Here is a 12,843-nt window from a genome sequence, read left to right as displayed (position 1 = left end):
ACTGTGGTTCAAGTCCTGTCCCCTCCTTAGAACAATATTTTAATGAAGTTATGTACTAAATAAAATGGAGATTATATAAAAGTAAATCCTTCATTTGGATGTTAAGAAGATCAAATAATGCAATTTTGGTAAAGTACTTATTGTTTATACATATATCAGTGTCATATGTGTATAATGTAATATTTTGTATATCTCTTATTTTGAAAGTCAAACATGGAGGCACACATATAAAATGCAGATATATATGTGTATAAATATATGTGTGTATTTGTGTGTGTGTGTATATATATGTATTATGTATATGCCAATACATAATACCTATATATGTTTTGGCAGTGAGGGAGTAAGTTATATTTGCCAAATAACTTGGTCTCAAGAAACAAGTCTCAATCCTCAACTGTATGAGGTTTTAAAGCATTCAGATAGATTCCTCACCTCATCTTTTTCTTTCCAAGATTTAAAGCTGTTACAACAAATTTATTATTAGAGAATAAATTTTTTCCAGTCAGCCCTGTAAAAATGTAGTAACAGCTCTGTAATAATTCTGCAACTTATTTCCTAAAACTATGAATATCAATTAACTATTTAGAAGGAATTAAAAATCATAACATCAAAAATTCATGTTAAAACCCATTTCTTTTTGTTTCTTTTGGGCTGGAAGGTAGGCTTCACTTGTGCAACTCGCGAGTGAGCCCATTTTTATTAACCCTGTAAACCATTGTTCCCTGGATGTGGTCATTAAGTAGCTGGTCTGTATTATATAACTTTACAGCAGTAGTCACTTGATTCTCATGTGGTCATGATAGACTTAAAATAATAGTTTATTTAAAAGAGCAGGTAATTTTTTTTTATCACCGGATAATTCTTCTCTTTTGCTTTTGATTTTATGTAAAATATAAACTTAACCATAAATGATGAAGATAAATACTTGTACAGACTGTTTAGAAAACAGATTTTAATTTAGTATTGTCTTTGGAAGCAAGCTTTCTTTTCTTCTGGAAAGCTCAACAGGAAACAATTTGAGGTTTTTAATGGAAACTTACATCATTGGTACATTTAGCACATATCTCTTGCTGTATTCCTTTAACAGATTAATAATATCAAATCAAACAGTTTAAAGGAAAACGTATAGTTTTTTACTTTCTTTATATCTCATCAACTTACAGCAGCTCTTTGATGCAGTTCAGCGAGTGGTTAATGCCATCACGGAATCTTAGCTATCATAGCAATTTTCCATGGAATTGGGATTTTTTTGTTATTTCCAAAATGTAGTAAAAGTTTTAGAAAATGTTAAATCAGTATATTCTTGTAAAGTGCATATGAATTGACTGCCTTTGTTTTCACATTATATTTGTGCCAGAAAACGACCTGAGAAAGCACTATATTTGTGCTGTTTTTGAAGTGTATGTTAAATTTGGGGACATATACTTAGCATATATTGTATTTTTATACAAATAATACAGTATCATACAGTTTTTTGAAATGTATTTAGGAAGCAACTCCTTTTTATATATTCCATCAAAGCAACCCTTTGAATTTTTTTCCTTTGCCAAGTTTCAACTAAGATTGGTAACAATTATCTAAAGATAACAGGGTCATGGACTCACTTAAAATTCTCATCTACTTGACCCTCTTTTACATTGAACTGTAATAGAGGGCTATTTTCTGAAGTGACTGGGTATGTTTGGCCACATAAAGTGGACAGATGGAGGAATATAAAAATCTGTGGATCATTCCTCTGAACTCGAGAAACTAGCAATATTCTGATACAGTTTTATTAACATTTCCAGTAAGAATATTTGAAAGCCTCTGTCTGAAATTATAAAGCTTAATTTTTTTGTTTTACAAGATTTCTCAACCTCTTTTTACTCTATATTAGTTTCAAATTGGTTTATAAATAGAACTTAATGTTCAATGGCTATAATTTTGTTATTGGCAAATATTAAAGTGTTGTTAGCTCTGCCTAATCATGATCAAGCTCTTCTTTCACATTTGTTTCACTTAATTTTAGTTTCTTACTATTTTGGCTGTATACCCAGAATTCTTTAGGTATGCATGAACTGTTTCAGTAATGCTCATCCCCTCTTCTCAATTTGTTAAGTTGCAAAAGCAGTTTTCTCCATTTTTAAAGTACCTTAAACTGGGGCCCAGACTCTCCCTTGTGTAATGAGTTCATACTCTCATTAAATTAATCTGCATTTTTATTTTTCACATCCCTCTGCCTCCACTCAGACCAACCAGGGTCAAGGAGGGCCAGGGAATTGGGTTCTGGATTCTCAAGACCTTGTAGACTCCAAAGAGATGGAAAGACTGTGAAGCAGAAGAAAGAGAAACCAGAACATCCACTGGAGAACTTGGAAGAGCCAGAACAACATCGTTCATCAGAGAGATCCCTGTCATCCTCTAGCTCTGGCAAAGAGAGGGACAAGCCCCAAATTAACAATGAGCAGCATGAAAGGAAACGGTCCGCTCAGGAGAGGCCCCGGAGACCTCTGCTTCCCACAATCAGTGGTGAAGTGTTTCTGAGCACTGAATGTGATGACTGGGAGGCTAAGAATAACCATCAGACTCGAAAGTGGGAAAAACAGTCTCAGCACCAAGATCGACTTTCACCCAAGTCCTCACAAAAAGCAGGGCTTCACAGCAAGGAAGTTGTATATGGGAGGGACCATGGGCAAGGTGAGCACAGAAAAAGGAGACACAGGCCCAGGACTCCTCCATTCTCAGAGAGTGAGGAGCAGCTCCACCTCCATGACCCAGGTAATAGAGGACAGTCTCGATGGAAGTCCTGGTATCATGTATATAACTACAAACCAATGAATTTAATAAGTGTCTTAAGCAGCCTTTCTTTCTCTCCAGTTTGTGCTCATGACTTTGAAATAAATCCTAGAGCAACATATTGTAAAAGGTATACACTTAATCTCAGATCTGTGAGAAGAAGGAAAATATTTGTAACTTTTCCCCTCTGTGAGAATGCACTGATTCCTTGGAGAGTTATTCCCCGCCCAGGCTCTATTAGAGGTACCCATTCCAGATGTGGTTCTTCATTTACTGAGACTGTGTATCAGAGATTCTGACACCAAATGAAAACTCCCGAATTTCTGGTTTTACTTCACTGAACCCAGAAGAGCTGATGAGCCTGTCTTGGTAGTGTTTGTCTAACCAAAAGGCCGAGAGAGCCGGAAATACTGTTATTTTTTAGGCCTCATCTTTCTCATTTGTAAAATGAGGAATTGGATAGGCAGTCTTCTAAGAAAGTGTTTTTCAAATAATATGCCTCAGTTCATTTTCATCAGAATCAGCTGTTAACTAAAAATGGAAATTTCTGGGTTTCACATATATTATCATCTCTGGAGTAAGGCCTGGCAGTTTGGACATGCTTTAGACGTGGAGGTGGATTCTTAGGACCTTAAAGTTTAAAGTCATTGGATTAAGTTACTTTTTATGCTCTAACTTTCTCCAGCTCTAACTCTACAGTTGGTGTTCTAAAGTACCGATACAGGTAAGTTATTGGTACCTATATAAGAATGAGGTAAATATTATAGATAAATCTCAAATTTCTGGCACCACTGAGGCTTAACTCTGAAGTCCATCATTGACACAGTAATGGCTCTATTTTCTATAAACTGCTGAGGTGGTGCTTTCCATGTGGCTGTAACACTAGGAATCATAGTACCAAGGAGCCAGTCGAGCCCTGTCTGTGGTCAGAGAACTTGTTTCTAGGTTGTAGATTCAGGTTAAGTTGGTTTTTCCTTTAATATTTCATATTAAAGGACTTGGCTATGCGGAAAATTAAAATTTAGTTCCAGAAGCCATTCTGAGTAGCTGCCACAAATATCCTTGTCTTCGGCTTTGTGCTTGGATTTCACCCAAAAAGATGGCTTTGTAAACAATTACAAACTAGATACACTTTTTTAGGGAGACACAAAGAGCTGTGGAAAAATAGAGGAAGGTGTGATATAATCTATCTTGAGTAGGTTCATGAGGAAATGACACCATTTTCAGGTTTAGAAAGACATTTTGGAGTTACAGAGGCGTGGGGGAAGTATGGAGGAAGAATGGTGATATACTGACCTCTACATTTCTGCTTCTGTGAATCTGACTTTCAGGAGTGCTCTGAGGGCTAGTTAGGCTTTATGGCTTTTAGTTACGCTCCAGGATATTTTAAGTAGGCTTAGGAAGCATGACACTAAACACTGACTTACAGGCCCCACTACTAGAATTGCAAATGTTTTGTTTTGTTTTTTATTTTGCCACCACAAGGGATTAAAAAACCATGTTACTAGGCAGATATTAAAATGGCTACAACATGAGCTGCTGTATTTCTATCATTTTATATTCAGCTTGCTTTTTACATTTTACCTTTCTAGCCCCTGTAGGCATTTGATTTTGTAACTTCCTGGAAAGTAGGTCGGAGGATTACATTAAAATATAATTACTAGGTAGTGGCATCTATTCTTGCTGTTGTAAAAGCACAATTCTTAAAGTTGTTAGGACAGGCCAAATTTACATTTAACTTAATAATGAAGAAACTAGTAGAATGAAAGCAGCTGGTTCTAAGAGCATTTGCGGAGCAGCATTAATAGAATCAGTTGAAAGGGAGTGCAAGATGAAATTTTAAATTAAGTATAACTATCTACAGGGCAATGGGTGTACCTAACCTTTCCGAGTTACTTCTCTGTTGGACTATAAATTCTTAACAGCTTATCATTTTCTGCAGGTTAACTTCTAAACTCATAGGGCCATAAAATATGTGCACTTTTCTGCTGTGAATTGTTAGTCAGATATGCTGTGGCATTCCCTAAATGTCAAACTGGCTTATTACAAATACTCCTACGTGATATCAAAAAGAATCTATCATTTTACCTTATTCCAAGCTCAGAATAAATTTATCTTCAGTATCAGTACTTTAAACAATTTTATTCTGTAAATTTATTTAAGACTGAAGTTTTGTGTTCATTTAGGGATGTTCTTGTGTTCTCCAACTGAAGGATGATGAATAGAAAAAAACAAGGAAGTGTTAAATTAAGATATATATGGAACTTGAAAATACCACTCACCCGCTTTTTTGAAAGCTAGTTTCCAGAGTCTGTTTAGGATACTGAGATGAGGGAAGCTAGTCTGTTAATTTCCTTCGTTAATTACATTAAAAAAAAATTTAGACATCTTTGTTTTCTTTAATGACGGCCTTACACTTTTCTGTGAGTTCTTTTTCTGTATCCTTACAAAAATTTTTATCACCTTGGGTCCAGAGGACACTGCAGAGAATGGGCATCCTGACAATGCAGAAATTTAGTATTCCAAGCTGTGGGGATTTTCTACTTAATGAGATTTACACATTCCAGTGATACATCAAGGGTTTAAATAAACCGTTTCCCCTCTAAATATTTGGAACTGAGAGATAATACCTCAGATTCTGACTCTTACTGAGTCATCATTCTCTTTTTAACTGCCAGAGGTTATAGTGTTATCACCCTGTCAAACTGAATTAGACTCTTCAATGGAATATTGCCTTTGGTAGAATTTAAAACAATGTGTCTTTAATGAAATTAAAAGTGAAAAATCTTCTTGGCTAATTCTGTGGTGTACTTAAGGAGGCGTAATAGTGGAGAAAATTTGGTCTCTTGAAATTTGAGCACTTCCCACTGTATTATTTCCCTGGATGGCAAAAGTGAAGGAGCTAGGCATGTTCCGTCATCATTAATTAAGCTTTGGGCTGCTTTTTGAAGTATCATTTTTTCTATACATTGGAACATGATATATATATAGCAGACTATTTGTCCACTGACAATGCCCAGTACTGAGTTCCATATCTAATTTCATTTTCTCTGAAATCTGCCTTCCTAGTTATGACTAAGCTAAATAACTCAGGGAGATTTATATTCTATTTCAGATGGTCCACTCTTGGGACTATGCCACTGTTTTTTGTTGTTGTTGTTCTTGTTGTTGTTGTTGCTGTCCCAAACCACTTAGAAATCTAGATTAAGCCCAGCCCAGCATAAGACTCAGTGACTCTAGAGATGCTTTGAAGTGGTCTGTGCAGTCAGGTTCTATTAGGTCTAAAGCTAAGAAAGCCGTGTTTACTAGTCTTTGAAGGAAATACAGATGTGTATGAGTCTGTGGCTTCTGAAGCCACAGAAGCCAGGTTGAAAGTTGTACAAAGATAGGCTTCACAAAATACTTATCTTCTCATCATTTGCCCAGTGTTTGCTTGTATTTTATTTTTTAAAAAATTAATAGCAAGTGAGTCAAGTGTGGTGAGGAATTTTGACAAAAAGCATTTTAATTTACGGTAATTTTAATGGATATAATACACTAAACAGGTGATGCCAATATTCATTGCTAGTAAGAATCAACTGGGGAGATTTAAAACAAACTTACCCAAGGACAGGGCACACCCAGGGTACTTAATTTAGAATCTGCGGGGGTTGGGGCAAATATTTTTATATGTATTCAAAGCACCCTCGTGATTTAAATATATAGCCCTGGTTGACAACCACTGGCATAAAGAGACAATCAGGAGTACATTTTCTTTGTCCTCTGAATAGTTAATGTACTGAAATGAACTGTTTCAGATGAATAATCTTGTTCACTGTGTTCAAAATTTTTATTAATTCTAAATATAATACACTGTCGAGTAAAATTTTAAGGCCAGAATTGCTTTATAGGAATAAAGTGGAATAGAACTCTGGTCATTGTGCTGTCAGTATAGCTCTGATGTTATATTTCCCTAAGATGTCACAGTGCCATCAGTCTGATCAAAGCTGTGGGGAAGATCTAAAGTGAGTGGGTTTATTTACTCTCAGAGCAAAAGCCATGGCAGGGCCACTGCTTGTCTGACAGGTATTATCACATGACTACCAGGTGCTGCTGTTTCTGCTCCCTCTGAAATAGTAAGTATGCAGACTGAGATAAATAGAAAGAAGCCTCTCCTCTCCTCCAGCCTTGACAGTGTAGCCTCTTTTAAACTCTGACTCTGTAATTTGCTTGTCTTTAAATTCTTTTTGTTTTCTATGACTTTTTTTTTTTCACTTTATATTTTTCCAGGGCCTCACTTGCAACTTCTTACATAATTTTCTGCTGTTGCAGAAACTATGTGAGAGGGGACTTTTTACCAGGCAGGCTTGGTTAGATATCGTTGTTTAAATGCATGCATTGTCTACATTGCCACTTCCTTTCCTAAGGCAAAAATATTTTTAATGCACCCCACACTGAATTCTGGAGTAGAGGTCATATTGTTAGCTACTAAAGAAAATGTCCTTTATCTTAAATTTCATAACTTTTCAGAAAACATCCTCAGTTGTTCTATTACATTGAGTTTTTTTTTTTTTTTTTTTTTTTTTAAGGAATTAAGCCAAGAGTGACGAAAGAAACTATACCTGCTCCGTCACGAACGACCCACAGGGATCAGGAATGGTATGATGCTGAAATTGCCAGAAAACTACAAGAAGAAGAACTTTTGGTAAGCAAAGTTGAAGGCAAAAATTTAGATATATTGATGGGTATTGTTTTTTGTGTGTGTGAATTTAGTCCATCTTGAAATTATATTAATAGTCCTCTATCAATTGAGAAACCTTTTTTTTTTTAATGAGTGGAAAAATCAAGACAATACGAATAAAGTATCCAGTTTTGCTTAGTGAGTGAACATTAACAATGAAGTCCATAACTCCATCTCTCCATCTCCATGATAGTTCTCCATGACCCTGCTGTAGGATTTGATAAAATCTAGAGTTCCTACTCTGGTTGGTGAAAGCCTACCAACTGATTATCAACCTCAGGAATGTGTGTCACAATTATTTTCATAAACCAGCGTGATTTGTACAGGATATGTACAACATAGACTCCAATTAAATTCTTTGTTTTTGTATTTTTGATATCATAGGCTACCCAGGTGGACATGAGAGCTGCTCAAGTAGCTCAGGATGAAGTAAGTTAATGAGTTTAGCTGATATTCTTTGGAAATATCCTAGTATATTTCTATCTGCAACTCTGCAGTTAATGATATTGACTGTATTTTGTTTAGGAAATCGCTCGACTTCTAATGGCTGAAGAAAAGAAAGCTTACAAAAAAGCCAAGGAGCGGGAGAAATCATCTTTGGACAAAAGAAAGCAAGACCCTGAGTGGAAGGTAGTGTTTTGTTTGTTTTCTAATTAGAAATAACATTAGAAATGAAAAGGGGACTCTGCTTTTAAGTTAAGCTCTGCAAATATAGTTAGGATATATGGATATATAAATTATCTGTATTGCATATGTGAATCTGATCTGAGAAGGTTCCATCAGCATGAAAAATCTCTGAATTTTTGAAAATATGTAAAAAGTTACTGCTAAGAATGAAAACTCATTCTGTTCCCTTTAAGACTGAAATGCAAGTACTTCTGGTCATGAACAGTCTTAGTTTTCATATACAATACTTTGATTATAGAGGAATGTAGCATTTTCACATGCTTTCATATTTTCACATGCTTTCATATTTTCCACAATGAACTTCTTTTCCCGTCTCTACTTTCTTTGTGCTTACATTATCTTTCATCTCTATCATGTACCCGTTTCTCTTTCCTTTGAAGCAACATGGTTTGTGGCAGACTGAAAGATACATACGTATCACCAACAATTCTTATTTATGTCACAGTGCAAGACCTATCTAGAATGAGTTTGACTGTTATCTTTCCCCTCATTGATCAGAAACGGTAAACAAAATAAGCAGTTACTGCAATTCATTCTGCTGTGGTAGTTGCAAGTTCCAGTTTAGCAGACTTTATTCATCAGTGACAGTGCACAGGGCAACACTTTGGACCTCCATAGAAAGACAAAGACATTTTTCTGATAGTAGTGTAAAATGTACAGAGGAAGACAAAGCATAAACAGCTAACAAATAGAAGGTCAAGCTAGGTGGAAAAAGAGTAGAGGAGTAGGGAGAGAATTTGTACAATACAGGGTTTTTAGGGAGGGAGATTAGGCCCAGAAGAATGAAACCTAGGTTGTATATTCCTGATACAGTTGGTGTTTACCACTGGTCTCTCTTGAACAAATACCTCCATTGGGCTTCTGGTCCCACCTCACAGTCTCAGTAATGGTTGTGAGGAAAAAGAAGATGTAGAAACCCTGCTAATAGTACTGCTGTACTCTTTCCTGTTGCTCAGTTACCCAAGTGTTAGTCTCAAAACAATGAACGTATTATTCTCATATTAATTATGTATATTTAGCTCTCTCTTTTAACTAACTCAGTAATGCAGGATTTTTTCTAACATACTGTTTTAGTCAAGGATTCCCAAATACTTCTGTTAAATAAATTAAGCCACAAATAATTGCCCAGGAGTTACTCAGATTCTTTGCTACCTTAACTAGGAAAGGGTAAGTATTTAAGGATGATAAATCAAGTGTGTCAGAGGGCAGTGGCCACATCTCTAGCAAGTATCATGACTTCTGTAATTTTTATTTTATGACTGGTACTGATACAGTTCCTCTCTTGGAAAAGTTGACTTGAATGTGCCTTAGTTTACTGGCTGGAAATCAGCCTAAGACAGGTGTGCGGAAAGAAGTTCGAGTGCACAAACCTGGATTCCGTAGACTCTGGGCGTCCACCGGTTCTTGTCAGTTACCGTGTAGCTATTATGTTAATAATCAGTGGCCAAGCACACCCATCTAGGGAAGCGTGTTCCTGTGTGTTTAGCCCATTCCTCTGGCTGCTCTGACCAAGACTGTCAGATGAGTGGGCTAAATATACCTTCCATGTAAGCCCAAAGCATACCTTTGCAGCTATCAGTTTTTTACGTCTGGAGTGGCTGTATATATAAATACATTATGTTGCTCAAGTAAATATAATTAATCTGAAATTACTGAGGAAGAGCTTGGCATGATAAACATATTTTCTAAACTTCATCTTTCCCTTTGATGATTCTGGATTGTATGTGTTATTCCCTTTGATGATTCTGGGCTGGATGTGTGTGTGTGATTTTTTGTTGGTTTGTTTGTATTTTTTGTCCATAGCCCAAAGCAGCTAAAGCAGCATATTCAAAGTCGAAAGAGAGTGATGAACCTCACCGTTCTAAGAATGAAAGGCCAGCACGGTAAGATGACACCTGAAAAGGAAAATGAGGAAGTTGACTTTGGGGTAAGGAGATGTCAGTTGCCTAAGAAGAGTGTATGTTTTTTGGAGAGGAGATCCAAAAGTCTGCATTTGTGAGGTAGTGTCAAGATGTTCGGAGTTATTTTTCAAACTTTATTTCCAGTCTTAAATTGAGTTGTGCACATCAAACCAGGATTTTACAAAAGTCGGGGTGGATAAGGAAGGATGTACTTTTTGTTAGGACTGATTCTTACCTCTACATTCACTGAATTTATGCTTTCAGCTTGGGGAATGAGAGTCATTTTAATCTTTCCTAAATAAAATTTCGAGTTGTAAATTTTTACCGGGTTTCATAGCCGCACTGATGTGTGTGTGACATTTGTACATGCTCAAACTCCTTTCTTTCTGAGTCTCAGTGTCCTTGACAAAATCTTGAATGCTTGCAGACTGTCTAAATCCTGCTTGACAGATAGCTGTGGCTATGGTGTACATACTTTCTGATTTATCTCAAACGGTCGTGCGTCATAGTTACGGAGCAGCTGCTGTCTTTCTACCCCATGTTGTCAACATTTAAGTCTCTGGGGAAGTAACCTCTTTTTGTTTTTTAATTGCTTTTTGTTACCTTTCAAAGGAAATCATGATTGAAATGTGAAGAACTGTTAAAAACAAGACAAAAAAGTAACACTAAATTTAACATTTTGAAAACTCTGAATTATTCAAATTTGAATTTTATTCTTGATTATTAGTTATCAATTCTTACAACGTTTATTTCATTGAATAATTGACACTGTTGTTGCTGCTCATGCCCACACTGAAGTTCCTAGACTTGTTTCCTTCAAGTGAATGTATTTAGTGTCCTTAAAAAGTTATCCTCTGTTTTAAAACTCATTTGCTTTCAGAAGATAACCCTTCAGAAAATTACATTGGGTTTGTATTGCTCTGAGAACAATAGTGGCATATTCTGTCTAGTTATGTAAAATCTGTTTCTTTTGTAGCTTTTGGTTAAGCACATACCAAACACTTTTTTAGAACTCTATAGGTTAGTACATTCCCAAAGTATCCAAGTAAAAGAAGCAGCAGCTAATCTGTTCTCACTAAGTAAATACATCTGGATTATTATCCTTTTTTTTTAGTCAAATGAATTTAAATCATCTTTAGGCTGATTCTGCGGTCTTCAAATCCTTGGTCTCTTTAGAATAGTAATACCATTGACAGCATATGTGATGGAACAGTATTGGATGATTTCTTAAGAAAGTTTATTAAAGTCTGAAAACAAGTTTTGTGGAATGTAATACATACTTCAGAAATATTTGGCATACTGAAAGAGTGAATAATCAAATGATCCTGTATTAAAAATGACTACTATAAATGAATGAAAAGTGACTTACAGCTAGTAGAATAGAAATTTTTGTTTTTACCTTAGAGGAACATTTGTCTTTAAATGTCATTTTAGAAGGATTGTTTATATGACAAAAAAAAAAAAGTAAGAATTTTATGAAACCTGTATTTTCATTGTTGAAAGTTAAAGCTTATATATCTTGCATATGTAGATACCTTGCACAACTAATATCAGAATGTATGCTTTCTGGTTAGAATCTGTGGTTTTCCTCTTTCACATTTAATCATGGTGGGAAAGTTGAGCTAGCTAGCTATACAGAAAGAGTTGGTTTCAAGGATTGAAAAACATGGCACTTCCTAGGTCAAGATGTTTATTACTGAAGTGTGGTAATAGTAGTAGAGGAGAAACAAATTCTCATCTACAGTTTATAATACTTATGGTCAACAATCCAATTTCTTTGTCTGTTACAGAATTTTCTGCTCTTTGTGTATGTGTGTTTAACCTTTGTTATTATTTTTCAAAAATTGCCATTTTTATTTTAGATTCTGGGGATACATGTGTAGGTTTGTTACAAGGGTATATTGTGTGGTACTGAGGTTTGTACTTTTGACTTTGTCACCCAGATAGTGAACAGAGTACCCAGTAGGAAGTTTTTCAGCCCTTGCCTCCCTCCCTCCTTTTGGAGTTCCCAGTGTCTATTATCCACATCTTTAAGTCCATGTGAACCCAGGATTTAGCTCCCACTTACAAGTAAGAACATGCAATATTTAGTTTTCTGTTTCTGTGTTAATTCACATAGAATAATGCCCTCCAGAAGCATCCATGTTGCAGCAAATGATACGATTTCATTCTTTTTTATGGCTGTGTAGTATTCTATAGTGTATATATACCACATTTCCTTTAATTAACTGTTGATGGGCATTTTCGTTGATTCCATGTCTTAGCTATTTGCCCAGTTAATTTTTGTATAGTTAGTGGAGACAGGGTTTCACCATTCTGGCGAAGCTGGTCTTAAATTCCTGACCTCAGGTGATCTGCCTGCCTTGGCCTCTCGAAGTGCTGGGATTAAGGCATGAGCCACCGCACCTGACCTGGACATTTTAATCATATAGATTCTTCCAACCCCATGAGCAGAGTGCTTTTCCGTTTATTTGTGTCATCTATGATCTCCTAGACTTGATAAACAACTTAAGCATAGTCTCAGGAAACAAAATCCATGTACAAAAATCAGTAGCATTTCTATATTCCAGTAAGGTTCAAGCTGAGAATCAAATCAAGAACTCAATCCCATCTACGATAACCACACACACAGAATACCTAGGAATACTTCTAACCAAGGAGGTGAAAGATCTCTATGAGGAGAACTACAAAACACTATTGAAAGTTTTCTACTGTTTTTAAGGAAATAGAGGATCACTTAGCAATCTGAATTCTAAC

General features: G+C 35.8%; 1 protein-coding gene across 3 annotated transcripts in view; it reads left to right on the top strand.

The window, feature by feature from the left end:
* The window catches only part of CCDC50 (coiled-coil domain containing 50), a 111,201-nt gene that overhangs the window by 45,413 nt on the left and 52,945 nt on the right, over positions 1-12,843 (top strand). For 2 of the 3 annotated variants that reach the window (XM_030932229.1, XM_010385837.2), the window contains exons 6-10: positions 2,233-2,760; positions 7,347-7,462; positions 7,883-7,927; positions 8,024-8,128; positions 9,989-10,068. In XM_030932229.1, coding sequence (XP_030788089.1) covers positions 2,233-2,760; positions 7,347-7,462; positions 7,883-7,927; positions 8,024-8,128; positions 9,989-10,068 — 874 coding nt within the window. The remainder of the gene's footprint in view (positions 1-2,232; positions 2,761-7,346; positions 7,463-7,882; positions 7,928-8,023; positions 8,129-9,988; positions 10,069-12,843) is intronic. The other variant, XM_010385838.2, reaches the window with a different exon arrangement.

This window comes from Rhinopithecus roxellana, chromosome 1 (genome assembly GCF_007565055.1).
Source record: "Rhinopithecus roxellana isolate Shanxi Qingling chromosome 1, ASM756505v1, whole genome shotgun sequence".
NCBI classification, from domain to species: Eukaryota; Metazoa; Chordata; class Mammalia; order Primates; family Cercopithecidae; genus Rhinopithecus; species Rhinopithecus roxellana.
The sequence above is the reverse complement of the archived record's forward strand: the minus strand, read 5'-3'. Positions and strand labels throughout refer to the sequence as shown.